The 13,605-nt window shown below is 40.0% G+C and overlaps 2 protein-coding genes across 2 annotated transcripts; both read left to right on the forward strand.

Moving 5' to 3' along the window:
* The first annotated feature begins 270 nt into the window (after nucleotides 1-270).
* LOC134213145 (RNA polymerase I-specific transcription initiation factor RRN3) lies at nucleotides 271-2,500 on the forward strand. The gene is made up of 3 exons (XM_062691786.1): nucleotides 271-1,024; nucleotides 1,092-1,709; nucleotides 1,775-2,500. The coding sequence occupies exons 1-3, from the start codon at nucleotides 486-488 to the stop codon at nucleotides 2,433-2,435; spliced, it is 1,818 nt and encodes a 605-aa protein (XP_062547770.1). The 5' UTR covers nucleotides 271-485; the 3' UTR covers nucleotides 2,436-2,500.
* A 1,947-nt stretch (nucleotides 2,501-4,447) lies between these two features.
* Nucleotides 4,448-5,416, forward strand: LOC134210160 (uncharacterized protein K02A2.6-like). Its single transcript, XM_062686181.1, has one exon. It carries the CDS (start codon nucleotides 4,448-4,450, stop codon nucleotides 5,414-5,416), a length of 969 nt encoding a protein of 322 aa, XP_062542165.1.
* The last annotated feature ends 8,189 nt before the right edge of the window (nucleotides 5,417-13,605 follow it).

The following is a 13,605-nucleotide window of genomic DNA, read 5'->3' on the forward strand; positions in this document are numbered from 1 at the left end:
GTCAAATACTTAAAAGTAGGTAAAAAGAAACGAGAGTTATCGCTAGTTTTTACCGATATTTGTAGTGAAGATCCATTACCTAATTTTAGGTAAAATAAAAACCTAATTTTAGGTAATCTTCTCTAAGCGTGTAGGGCTCGGTTTTGAGTGCAAACAACCCACTTTTGGGTAGTTTTGGTTTTCAGTGTACGTAAAAAAAAGATGTTTTTATTGGTCAACTGTGGTACTTGGTGGAGCGTCACCGTCACTATATAGAAAAAGGCCTTTTAAAAGAGAACGTCAAAATTTCTTCGTGATTCGTGAATAAATTTTTCTGCGAAACGTGTGAAAACCTGTTAAAACGTGCTCGCTAGTAAAATTTGTGTGTATTTTTTAAGGGAAGAAATTTGAATTAATAATCACTTTTATTAGTGCCAATAGTGAGCGTCCGTTGGCTATTAAATTCTGTCTTCGGTTCGCCGGTTTCACAAATTTGTCATGTTAGAATGTCGATCACAACAGAAAAACGTCGTGTTTCGTCAATATTAAAACCGTACCCAAATCTGGACGGATCAAAACTGAACGCAAGCTTGTCGCAGAATAAGGTCCGTTTCGATGACCTGTCCATCGAATCGGTACTCCAAGATGCGCTGGAAAACAATCGTCTGCAGAGGTTTGAGCACCTTTTGGCCGCTTTGAAAGGAGAACAGTTTGACGAAGGCAAGTTCCAGCAGGTTTTCATCGAGTCGAAGCGGTGTGTGCATATGCTGAATGCCAACTTTGGGATGCTGGTGGAAACTCTGATGTCTGTTAAATGGTTAGCTAGAAACCAAACTTCCCGGGAGATTTACATGGACTTTGTGATTGAACTGCTGGTGGCACATAGCAATTATACGGCATTGGCTGTTGCGAAACTGGTGCAACTTTTCGTGCCAAAAGATGAGGAGAAAATCGGCTGGACTAATGGAGTTCCGAATGAAAAAATTTTGGAGGAACTGGCCCCGATTCATGATTTGATAGTAAGACTGAAGAATGTCATTCCTATGTAAGTATAAAAAAAAGTCCATTCTATCTTCTCAGAAGTAAATATTTTATAATTATCAAATTCGTAGGATATTCAATGTTATTTTGGTGCAGCTGAGGAAGCAATTCCCTTACTTTAAGAAGCCAACGCATGTGATTTGTGGATATTTACATAATTTGTTGTGGATAACGGAACATACGTCTATGTTTTCCGAAGAGCTATTTGAGATAATATTCAATCGATTGCTCATTATAGATGTGAATACTCCACGTAACGAAATTGAGGATGCAGAGTATCCAGAGGATGACGAGCAGATTTTCTCAATGGATGATGATTCGCCAGTGTTCGATGAGGAAAACAAAGATAATCTTATGAAGTTGCCAATAGCCGAAACTCTTGATTGCTGCATGCAGCAAATTTTTTCGTATATTCACCAACGGGCATCCTCAGAAAATTCGAGTGACGCAGATCGACTGTTCAAGGTTTTGCTAACTTTGTTCGACAAGCATATTTTGCCCACGCACAATACGCATCATGTGCAATTTCTAATTTTTTATGTCTGTAGTTTCAAGCAATCTTATGTAGAGTATTTCATTACCTACTTGTGGAAACAAGTGTGTAATCCGAACGTGTCGACTCCGATGCGTCAAGCCGCTGTAGGATATATTGCGAGCATGCTGGCCCGTGCGAAATATGTTACTTTAAAGTAAGTACATTTGAACATTTTAATAATTTCAAAACTTCTATATTTAGTATTTTTTTTCTTCACAGTCTCCTAAAATCTACTTTAAAAGAATTTTCTTCCTGGGTGTACAATTACATTCAGAGGACGGACTCAATGCAGTATAATCAATCGCTGAAAGCTCACATGGTATTCTATTCGGTCTGCCAGGCTATCTTCTATGTTGTCGCATTCCGCAGCAAACAACTAACATCAAACGCAAAAAATCTCACCTTTCTACAAACGATGCAGCTATCTTCAATTGTCACTTGCCATCTAAACCCGTTGAGGGTTTGCTTGCCGGCTGTGGCTACTGCATTTGCGGGGGTAACGCGTGCTCACCAACTCGCCTATTGCCACACGATCCTAGAACGGAATGCCCGTCGAAAGCTAGCAACAGTCTACAAAAATGAATCCCAAACGCCGGAAGAATGTTTGGACACTTTCTTCCCGTTCGATCCTTACATGTTGAAGAAATCGGGGAAGCACATCGAGCCGATATTTCTGCAGTATCAAGCGAGCGAAATTGAGGAGAATCATGAAGTTAGTTCACCGGAGTCGCGCGGACGCAAACGTTATGAATCGATTTCGGAGGATGTGGACGATTTCATTCATGAAAGCAAACGACTGAGACACGGCCAAGGCGGCCAGGAATCAGGTGAGATGCACTTTACCTACTCCTACGGAGTATCACCCGGGTTTCATAGCTAGGTGCGTTAATTTATTAGGTATTTTCTGCTTTGTACAATTTATTCAATACAAATCAACAACAAGAACATATTTTGTTTGATATAATTATATCACAATAAATTGAATTTTCCTTCTCTCGGATATGTGATTTTGATGTGATGGGTGGGCTAACGCCATTACCTCTGAGATGGCAGTTAAAGACATCTTGTTGTAGTAGTATCACATCTCGCGTAACATATGATTACGGCTTATAAACCAGAACCATGATTTTTGTTATTCTAGCATCAACGATTGCTTTGTAAATGATTCTTCATCCTAGGTACAACTCCATACTTGATATTTCTTAAGAAACACATTTATTGCTGTTTTGAGTGAACGTCTCATGAACCATTTGCACTATAGTGGTATTTAAGTCCTTTGTTGGCGCCCTCTACTACCATGCGGAATGTTTGCTTTGGTTTTCAGGCCGTTCACTTTATATTGTTTATTTAGAAAAACTAGCTTCAAGTTATTTTAAAATGTATATTCTTACTAGGTATTCAATATATCGCATAGCAGAACTGCTCTGGCTAGCAAATCGAAACAAATCTGATGATGTTACTTGTAACGATGTGTGAATCGAGTTAGCATTGAAGCACCCCTCGTGCAGAGAGTTTAGTGAGAAGAAACATGATGTATAACGTTGTAACATTGATAGTCGAATAAAACATAAGTTAAGACGTATAATTATCGGATAATTAATCGTGTACATCACATTGGCGACTGGACGGGATACGGATCATTCGTAAAAGAACGGATGTGGTCAGCCAACGGCGCAGAGAAACACGCAAAGTGACAAAACCAGCGGCCAGCTGGAAGTTTTCGGCGTTTTCAAGATGGCGGCGCCGGCAAGCTTCCGATGTTTCGACGGAGAGTCTGAAGAATGGGAACTGTACAAAGAACAGTTTTAGCAGTTTTTGTATCCAATAAGATTGCCAACGATATAAAAAAAGCCGTTCTAATCAACCATTTGAGTGCGACGACATACAAGCTGCTGAGAGATTTGTGTACACCGCACCAACCAAAAGAGAAAGATTATGATTTCTTGTGCAAGGCTCTGTCAACGCATTTCACACCGCCGGTAATTGTTCACAAAGAAAGACGAGTGTTTTTTCGAGCACAACGTGGAGAAAATGGCCACGAAACTGCAAACCAATGGATAGTGAGGATCAAGAACTTGGCGGCGAATTGCAAGTTCGGAGACCAGCTGCAGAATGTTTTGGTAAACAAATTTATAGATGGTTTGAGCGGAAAGGCTTTCGATCGGGTCTGCGAAGAAGACGAGAAGCTATCGTTGGACAAGGCTCAGGAAATAGCATTGAAATACGAGCTGGATACGTATGCAAGCGTTAATTATACCAGAGGAGTACGACACCCGGGAAAGCAAGCAACGGAATATGGATCAAAGGAACCTCAGCGAACGGACAAACGTTTTGATGGCGTACCAAAAGTGTGCAACAAAATGGGCCACCAGCGAAAGGACTGTCGCTATCGGAGTCTAACATGCAGGGTATGCAATAAAAGGGTCATCTGCAAGCGGCCTGCGGCAAACAGCAAGCATTTTATATGCCAACCAACCAGGAAAACGTTCCCGAAGTGAGTCGGAAATCCAGTTGGAACAAAATTATATCAGTGAGTCAATTGTTCTTGTGAACAAAATAAGTTCTAAAGAAGAAGAAGAATTTAAGGTAGAAGTGAGAATAGCGAATCAGACATATAACATTGAAATAGATTCAGGGGCAGGAGTGTGTGTTTTTCCTGAATCTTTGTACCAAAGTGCTTTGAGTAGTTATAGGCTAGAGGACACGTCTTTGAAGCTAATGCTCTATTCGGGAGAAAAATTGAATGTGCTAGGGGCTATCAAACCAGTGATTGAGTATAAGGGGATTTCCAAAACAGTGTTGGTAGTAATAGTGCAAGAAGCTGGTCCTCCCTTGCTAGGGAAGAATTTCATGAAAGCCTTCGGAATTCGTTTGGCACTAATAAACAAGATAATGTCAGGTACTGAACGAAAACTGATGGAATTGTTGGAGAAGTACAAAGGCCTTTTTGCCGATGAGTTGGGGAAGTATAAGTATGAAACTATTACCCTTGAAATAGAACCAGAGGCAAGTCCGATTTTCAAGAAACCTCGACAGGTTCCGTTTAAGTTCCATGAGAAGATGGTGAAGGAATTGGATGACATGGAACAGTCTGGCATTATTACGAAATGTGATAGTTCTCCATGGGGTACCCCGTTGGTACCAGTTCTCAAGCCAGGAGGAAGATTAAGGCTTTGTGGAGACTATAAAGTGACGGTCAACAAGCATATCAAGGATGTAAAGCATCCACTTCCAACGGCGGACGAAATCTTTGCAAAACTTAACGGAGGAAAAAAATTTTCTAAGCTTGATCTGTCGAAAGCTTACAATCAGTTTGAATTGTCTGAATCTTCAAAAGAACTGTGTGCAATTTCAACCGTGAAAGGGGTTTACAAGATGAACCGGTTACCGTTTGGTGTTAAACCGGCTTCCGGTATCGTACAACGGGAACTTGAGAAACTTTTCTGTGGTATTCCCGGAGTACAAAACTTTTTGGATGACGCGGTGATTACGGGAGATAATGATGAGGAGCATTTGGAAAGGCTCGAAAAAGTGTTCGAAGTGCTCGATAAAGCGGGTTTGAAACTGAATAGACAAAAGTGCCAGTTCTTCAAAAATGATGTTAATTTTCTGGGATATGTGATAAATGAGAATGGGCTGAAGAAAACGGACGAACGTATCCGAGCGATACGAGACGCACCGGAGCCGAAGAATGTTAGTGAAGTCAGGGCGTTTGCTGGTTTAGTCAACTACTATGCTAAGTTCGTGGATAATTTAGCTACGATGATGATTCCGATCTATAAATTATTGAAAAAGGAAATAAAGTTTAAGTGGAGCGAAGAGTGCAGGATTGCTTTCAACCGAGTGAAAGCGGAAATTTGACGTGATGTCACTTTGGCGCACTTTGACCCGACAGCGAAACTAATCCTTACGTGTGACGCCTCTAATGTAGGAGTCTCCGCTGTCTTATGCCAGGAAATAAACGGAATCGAACGACCAGTTGCTTTTGCATCCCGGATTTTACATGCTTCGGAGGTCAACTACAGTGTAATCGACCGCGAGGCACTGGCAATCATGTATGGAGTGAACAAGTACTTCTTGTATTTGGTGGGGAATAAGTTCACAATTAGAACGGATCACAAACCCTTGCTGAGTTTATTTCATCCTCGCAAAGGCATTCCAACGATCGCAGCCAGTCGAATGCAAAGGTGGGCGCATTTTTTGTCTGGATTTAACTACGAGATTGGACATGTCAAATCCAAAATGAATGTGGCTGATTTTCCATCGCGTTTCCCTACGGAGTCATGGAAGCTATGGAAAGAAGAAGATTCGTATTTGAATTTTATTAATCGAGAAGAATGTGGTTTACTATCGTTGGAGGAATTGAAAGTGGTTTCTGAAAATGATGTACACTTACAGAACATTATGCAGTATCTGAAAGGACAGACAGATAGAGAAACGCTGAAGGCGGGGCCTTACTGCAGGTTCATTGACGAATTGTCTTTGGAAGGTGGCATTGTTATGCGAGGGCATAGGGTCGTTGTACCTGATGCCGCAAGAAGTAAAGTTTTGAACCAGATTCATAGTTCTCATTTGGGTATAGTCAAGACCAAAAGCATCGCAAGAGCAAATGTGTGGTGGCCCAACATTGATGGCGATATCGAGATGCTAATCAAAAGCTGCTCAGCATGTGTCTTACATAACCAATCACCACCCAAGGCGCCACTGATTCCATGGGAACCTCCATCAAATGTATGGAGTCGTGTGCACGTAGATTTTGCAGGGCCTGTGCATGGTTGGAGTTATCTTATTATTATTGATGCATTCTCCAAATGGGCTGAAGTATTTCCAACAAAAAGTAGCACATCAGATTTTGTCTTAGAAAAGTTAATGGAATGTATCGCGCGGTTCGGTTTGTTCGACGAAATGGTAAGCGACAATGGAACCCAGTTTGTATCAGGTGTAGTAAAAACATTTCTAGCGGCTAATGGCATCAAGCAGACGCTGTCCGGGGCACCCTTCAAGTAATGGCGAAGCTGAGAATATGGTCAAAACGTTTAAAGCTGCTTTGATTAAGAGTCTTTCGACGAGTAAAAATGATGTGCGAGGTATCGTGGCCAATTTTTTGATGGGCTATCGCAAAGCAACACACTGTACAACACAAATAGCTCCTGTCGAAGCGATGTTGGGGCGAGACATAAAATCATCGCTAGATCGATTCAATCCACGACAGTTACCAAACGACAAAATAACGAAAGCTTATATTACCCGAAACATCCTGAGACAACAGAAATCTCAAATAAAGAATTACGGAGGTACAAGGAATACAACTTTCGTCGTTGGCGATAAGGTAATTGTAAGAGACTACAAGGATCCAAATAAACCAGCTTGGACTTCTGCAATAGTGCGCAATGTTTTGGGACAACGGAACTACAGGGTGGAGTTAACTGCAAACGGAAGAATGATCAAACGTCATTTGGATCAAATGAGACGAGACACTCGGCCAACCACTGAGACATTGGAAAAGGAAAACGAAAGGCATGTTGACAGCAGTAATCGTCGCAGTATTGTCGGAAATTCAGCATTCGTTCCAGTAAAGCGAATGTGGGAAGGCGTGTCCCATGGACACATGCAAGACATCTCCGTCCGAACGTTGTATCACAACGACCCAAATATTTCAGTTTTACACGCAGGAAACTCACGTACTGTGGAGAACACGGGTCCCACGGAAAACGATATAGCGGACCTTTCGAATAGCCTAGAGAGTTTGCACTTAGATGAAAACCTTAGGGGAGAGCAAAATGAATCTGACGGTTCTGAATTCTTTGAGGCATCTGATGGTGACTTTGAACCAAACATTTCAAGGGACAGTGATGAAGATTTAGTCGTTAGTGGTTTCGATAGAGGTTTCTGGCGGCTCAGAGATTCGGAAGGCAGAATTTTCAAAAAGTAGATCATTAACCTTAAAATTTATGTTACAGATGTTGCATACTAAAGGATTCCATGATGTTATAATACGGTATAAGTTTTGAAATAATAAAAGTCTTACAAGGAGGGTGTAACGATGTGTGAATCGAGTTAGCATTGAAGCACCCCTCGTGCAGAGAGTTGAGTGAGAAGAAACATGATGTATAACGTTGTAACATTGATAGTCGAATAAAACATAAGTTAAGACGTATAATTATCGAGTAATTATTCGTGTACATCACATTACTAGTTTTGAGCAACCGGCTTAAAAACCAGACGTGTTGCCGGTAGTGCGAGTAAACGGCGCAATTTTGGTTTTAGCTGAAATGTTGTAGATTTCGAATGGTTTTTCAATTAATCTTAATCTGCTGTTATAATATAACCATTTACGTATAGCATTGGCATGGTTTTGGCCATGAAATGAGTTTCAAATTCAATAAATGAATTAAATTAGTCATAGAAAACTTGAACCTCATTTTTCTCTGTTCAGCATTGTTGGTTTTTCGGCCCTAATCATATGTTGCTCGAGACATGTTGTATATTTTTGTTTAGTGCCGCGTCACATATCTGGTAGTGCAGTCAGGCAGTACTTTTAATACTTTTCTAATATGTTCCCTGTGACGATGAGTCGTAGCCACGCTTACATTTAGCTAGCTAGGCATTTATTGATACGCAATGTGTTCCAGACATTTTGTTGAAGATATTAGCGTCAAGAAATTAGATCGTAGTAGTCATTATTATTAACGTCATGTCATTCAGCTAAAATAAATTTCCATTCCTTTCTGAACCACAGTACATACAACTTGTTCTTTCTACGGCTCTCAGATAATTAACCAACAGGTTATGGGTCCAGCCCACGGCATACAAAAAACAAGGCAGGCTCATCACGTATGTAAACATTCAGTTTGAATGTAAACATGTGACGTCACTGCTATCTTCGCACAAGCTGGACCGAGACGATGCTCTACGGTCGCAGCATGCTTACTTCTGTACTCCGTGGCGATAAAATATGCGTCACATTCGAAGTGTCATTTTTCTAACGAGCCTACCTTGTTTTCTGTATACCGTGGGTCCAGCCTAGAATTAAATTAATACTGTAGGAAGACGTATGTGATACATCGAAATAATTGAAAAAAATAAATATTCCAAACGGCGGAGGTGACGCAGTTGCTGCTGCTCCAAGTTGAAGCCATAACTCATTAAATTTGCCGTCCATTCAGCTGCTCCAAGGTCGCGAAAATTGGTCTACCTGAAGGTTTGCTGTGCAGACATTTTTGGACTTGGAATACTTGTGGGAAGCAGTAAAACCTGCACAGAATCCCGATGGACGGTTTGCGGCAGTAGATGCATCGAAAAACAGAAGAGCTCGAGGCAAGATTATATTGTTACTGGACCCGGTGAACTATGTCCATGTTAAGGATGTTACGACTGCCCAGGAAACCTGGTCGCGATTAGAAGCAGCATTCGAGGACTCTGGTTTGGTCTGCTGAGGAAGCTCATCTCAACGTCTCTTGGATCTTGTGAGTCGATGGAGGTCTACGTGAACAGTATCATTGCATGGTATTGGTTTCGATATTAGCGATGAATGGATCGCTACGTTGCTCCTTGCCGGATTGCCCGAAGACTATCGTCCAATGATAATGGCAATCGAAAATTCCGGTTTAAAGATTGGCGCTGATGTTATCAAAACCAAACTGCTCCAAGAAATCAGTATACCAAGTGGATCTGCATTCGTTGGGAAGAAACAAAACTGAAAACAAAGGCAAGATACGAATTCGGAAACAATAAGCAACGGTCCAAAATGCTGAAACTGTAAGAAGTTCGGGCACATCGCGAAGAATTGCACAATTAAATTACCGAAAAATGAACACGGAAATGCATGGTGTACTGTATAGTCAGCCATGAGTGAAGACGATCAGAATTGGTACTTCGATTCCGGTATTTCAAATCGTTTTACAAAAACGGAAGTATTACTGGAAAATTTAATCAAGTGAGGTGGAAAAGTAATCGCGGCAAATAAAGTTGTTATGTCCGTCATTGCAAAGGGAACTATCAAGATTTACCCTGAGTGCTGCCCAGATGAGAAACCCATCGAAATGCATCAAGTCCAGGTAATACCGGAGTTATCCGCTAATTTGATATATGTAAACCAAATAGTGAAGCGAGGATATACCGTTACATTTTACCAGCATGGTGTGAAAGTTGTCAACCAAACAGGAAAACTTATTGCTACAGGCACAAGAATTAACGATCTTCTCAAGTTGGATGAAATGACATTATGCAAAGCACTATAATGCTCTACGGAGAATCTGGATCTATGGCATAGAAGAATGGGACACCTCAATATCAAGAGTCTGAACCGTTTAACAAACGGAATGGTCAGCGGTATCCAAGGTATTGACACAAATGCAACAAGTGATGTAAAATGCAAAATCTGTGCAATGGGAAAACAAACACGTTTACCGTTTCCAAAGATTGGATCAAGGGCAACAGAAATACTGGAACTAGTACATTCAGATATCTGCGGACCAATGGAGGCAGAATCATTGGGTGGAAGTCGATATTATCTGATGTTCACGGATGATAAAACCCGCAGAATTTTCATCTATTTTCTGTCCTAGAAGTCTGGTGAACATGTATTCGGTGGTGGCTGGCCCCATGATTACTTCCGGTCTTTTACTATACTTAGTATAGTAATAGTCAAGCATTCGTTGTACATATCGCAGGGTTTCGACTTTTCGTTTCAATGAGACCAAAGCAAGCGTTTTTTCGGGTCAAGGGAAAATATTTTTTCGTTGTTTATGTTGAGGGTCATCTTTCACCCATCAATCTTTTCTCTAGAATTAGCATTGGAAGATGAACGATAATCTTGCCTATTAGATGAAAATCTTTTTCGTTTCATTACTTTTCACCTCTCACTCACTTTTCGCGAGAATTATCGCAGAACAATTACAAAATTGTATGGCCGCGCCGGGATTCGAACCCAGAATAGTAACAATAATAGCTGTGGGGATGCGCTTACTTTAGCCACACCACCACGCTATCTGTATGAAAGCGTTAAGTTATTTGTTCCACATAAGCTACTACCAGTTGCATTGATGATGCCACGAAAAGACTCGAATATGAAAGAAAAAGAGCAAACCAACGTTTGGCGGCAATCAAAGTCGGCGAAAAATTGTTATCACTCTCCAGGCTATTTTTCTTTCCCGAAAAGCGATTTTTCCCCGAAAATTTTCGCGAGGGAAAATCATGTGCTCCTGAGATTGAGTGAGCATTATGAACCCTGCATATGACTAATATGGGGGGTAAGCGTGAAGAAATGTTGTAGAATTTAAAAAGAAAACGAATGTTAAGACCAAGTGCCACTGGATGACTCCAAACGGGCCAGCATAATGTGGTCTAGTCAGGGTTTAACTAAATTAGCTAATAGTATAACTTATTTTGCCACGAAACAATTTCAGTATAGGTAATTTGTTTCTACAAATCAAATTTCTAAAAGTTAGGTTTTCAGCATTTCCGCGCAAGAGAGGGTTTAAACTCTGCGGTACATTGCATTTTTCCCCGATTCGGTGCACAGTAAACTCAGATTACTGGGGTCGGTAAAATTTTACCGGGTTTTCAAACAGCTGAGCGTTCGGTAATGAGCCCGGTAATTTTTTGGATTACCGAACGCTCAGCAAACAAAAATCAATATGAACTGTCAAAAATTACAGTTTGTTCGGTAAAAAATTGACGACGTGTTCAGTAATTTCGGAGACTGTTTCTTCACCGTGGCTGTCAATAAAATAACAGGACGCCGGTAAAATTTTACCAATATTTTCGGTAAAACTTTATTTGTATTACCGATCGATCGGTAAAAAGATGTTTTTTTGGGTTCAAAATTCAAAATAGAAAATAATATTTGAAATAATATACTAAATAGGAAATAAGTATTATTTGTAACAACAAATAGATTTTTAAATGTAAGCGTATGGAGGAAATTACGCGATTATAAAATCACTTTTTTCCCTTTTGAAAAAAAAAGAAGGAAGAAGGGAGCGACAGAAAGAATAAATTGCGATCTTATATTTCTGTGCTTCGCTTAAGAACTCTCTAAGAAAGACCCATTGTTTAACACAAAATACCGGAAGGCATTATTTTATTATGCTGAATATTTATATTTGTCCTGTTCGGTATTGTCCACAGATTATTTTATTTTGAATTTAAAGTAAAAACTAAAAATGCAAAACTACGCTAGAGATAAAACTGCAACACCTTAGGTAATGCAAATGACGACTAAATTTGTTATCAAGTTGCAGTTGCTGGTTAACAGATGTGTTCGGTAATTTTGTAAGCATATTTGACACGTTCGATAAAAATATATTTTTACGGTCCATGACAGTATTTTTTTTGCCGAACAAAACATAATTGCCGAAAAAATCAGTATTTTTTTACAGTCGTCAGCAATTTTATTTCCATTAACTGAGTCACCGGTAAAAATATCATTTTTGACATTTGGTTTACTGATTTTTCAGTAAAATCATGTTTTACTGAGCTAGATAGCTAGAGCTAGAAATAATTACCGAACACCAGAACCCTGGTTAAGTGTGTGCGTTATCATGAGTGATCAGCACTCATGGAACACATTGTTTAACGCGAATGTCAGCCGGGATCGCTCGAAGTGTAAGATTTAGTGTAATTATTTTTATTTTTTAGGCATCAAATGTTAGGAGCATGTTTTCAGCGTCACATAGCCCAGGAGAGGGTGTAAGCTCTGTGTTGTAATGGTATATAGTGTAGGCCGTCCTCGATTGGGGTCCTGTGGGTCGCAGGTAGTGGCTGTGCTCGGGGCAGTTGTGTGTTGAAAGCAGTTTTGGGGCAGTTAGGATTGAGTTTGAATATAAACAGATGTAGGATTGAACAAGTTATAACCTTCAGGGTTCATATTGTGAAGACTATTGACAGCCAAAGCGTTGAGGATAATCTTTTAGTTAGGAATTGAATTAATTTATCCGATTTGGAATCCTAGATTGAATAGTAGGTATATATGGACAATAATAGAAACTATATACAGTTATCGTTTTATTAAGTATTGAGGATATGTTTTAGTTAACCCTCTAAGACCCGGGACGAACGGATTTTTTTCAAATGGCTCGTATTCAGCACCTGATCGTCGGAATTCCTCGCGGTTTCGTTTGTGCTCAATGGGAATAGCTATATTTTTGCTCTGATATATTTTCAAGTTTCTCGCGGTGATGAAACCTCATAAACAAGGAATCTAATTGGCAAAACAATGACAAATACGGTTCGTATTAGATCGCTTGGGCCAAGTAGGAACGTGTGAATTGTTGCGTGAAAAATTCCAATAAGTAGCGCCAATTTGCAGGAATATCTGAAAAATGCCACTGATCGCTAGAACTGTCTCCGAACGCCGAACAACATATCAGCAGGTTGAAATCGCTGTTATTTTGCCTGTCTTGGTAAGATAGTTCACACACTATCAGCCAAGCCGTTCCTGGGTGGACGTTAGGTAAAATAACAGCGATTTCAATTTCGTGTTGTTCTTCAATGGCCCTCTGCTTACGTTTCAACTTCTATTCAATTTCATACTTGTCGCTCGCTTGCGATAACTTTCAATTCTGTGCTTCATCGTGCTTTACAATCATGCTCCCTTCCACTTTGAGCTTAGGTAGTTCGATCTCACCGATAAAAGCCAATGAAAATCAATCAATATATTTTCAAATAGAATTTTTTGTTCAGGTCCGAGTTATTGCTAAAAATAAGTGTGCGCGGGGGTGTTTTTCCTATAATTCAAACATCTCTTCAATATTCTGGACGTGTTCATGCCCAAAATTTATCAAATCACTCATCAAACCAACCCAAAAAGATATTTGAAAAGATTTGTAGTCGATTCCGATGTTTTCACCATTTGAGTAGGGCAGGATTGACTGAATTCAGGGCCGCATTCAGGGGTTACAATGGTAGAGTATGGGCTAAAAATTCAATTACAATGAAATTTGCATGAGGTAATAAACATGCGGCTGCACAAATTTTACAAATCAGGAGTTTTAAATATTTAATTTTCAATTGAAATTGACCTTCTGAAATTCTTATCAGGGCCGGAT

The sequence above is a fragment of the Armigeres subalbatus genome, chromosome 2 (assembly GCF_024139115.2).
Source record: "Armigeres subalbatus isolate Guangzhou_Male chromosome 2, GZ_Asu_2, whole genome shotgun sequence".
In the NCBI taxonomy this organism is placed as follows: domain Eukaryota; kingdom Metazoa; phylum Arthropoda; class Insecta; order Diptera; family Culicidae; genus Armigeres; species Armigeres subalbatus.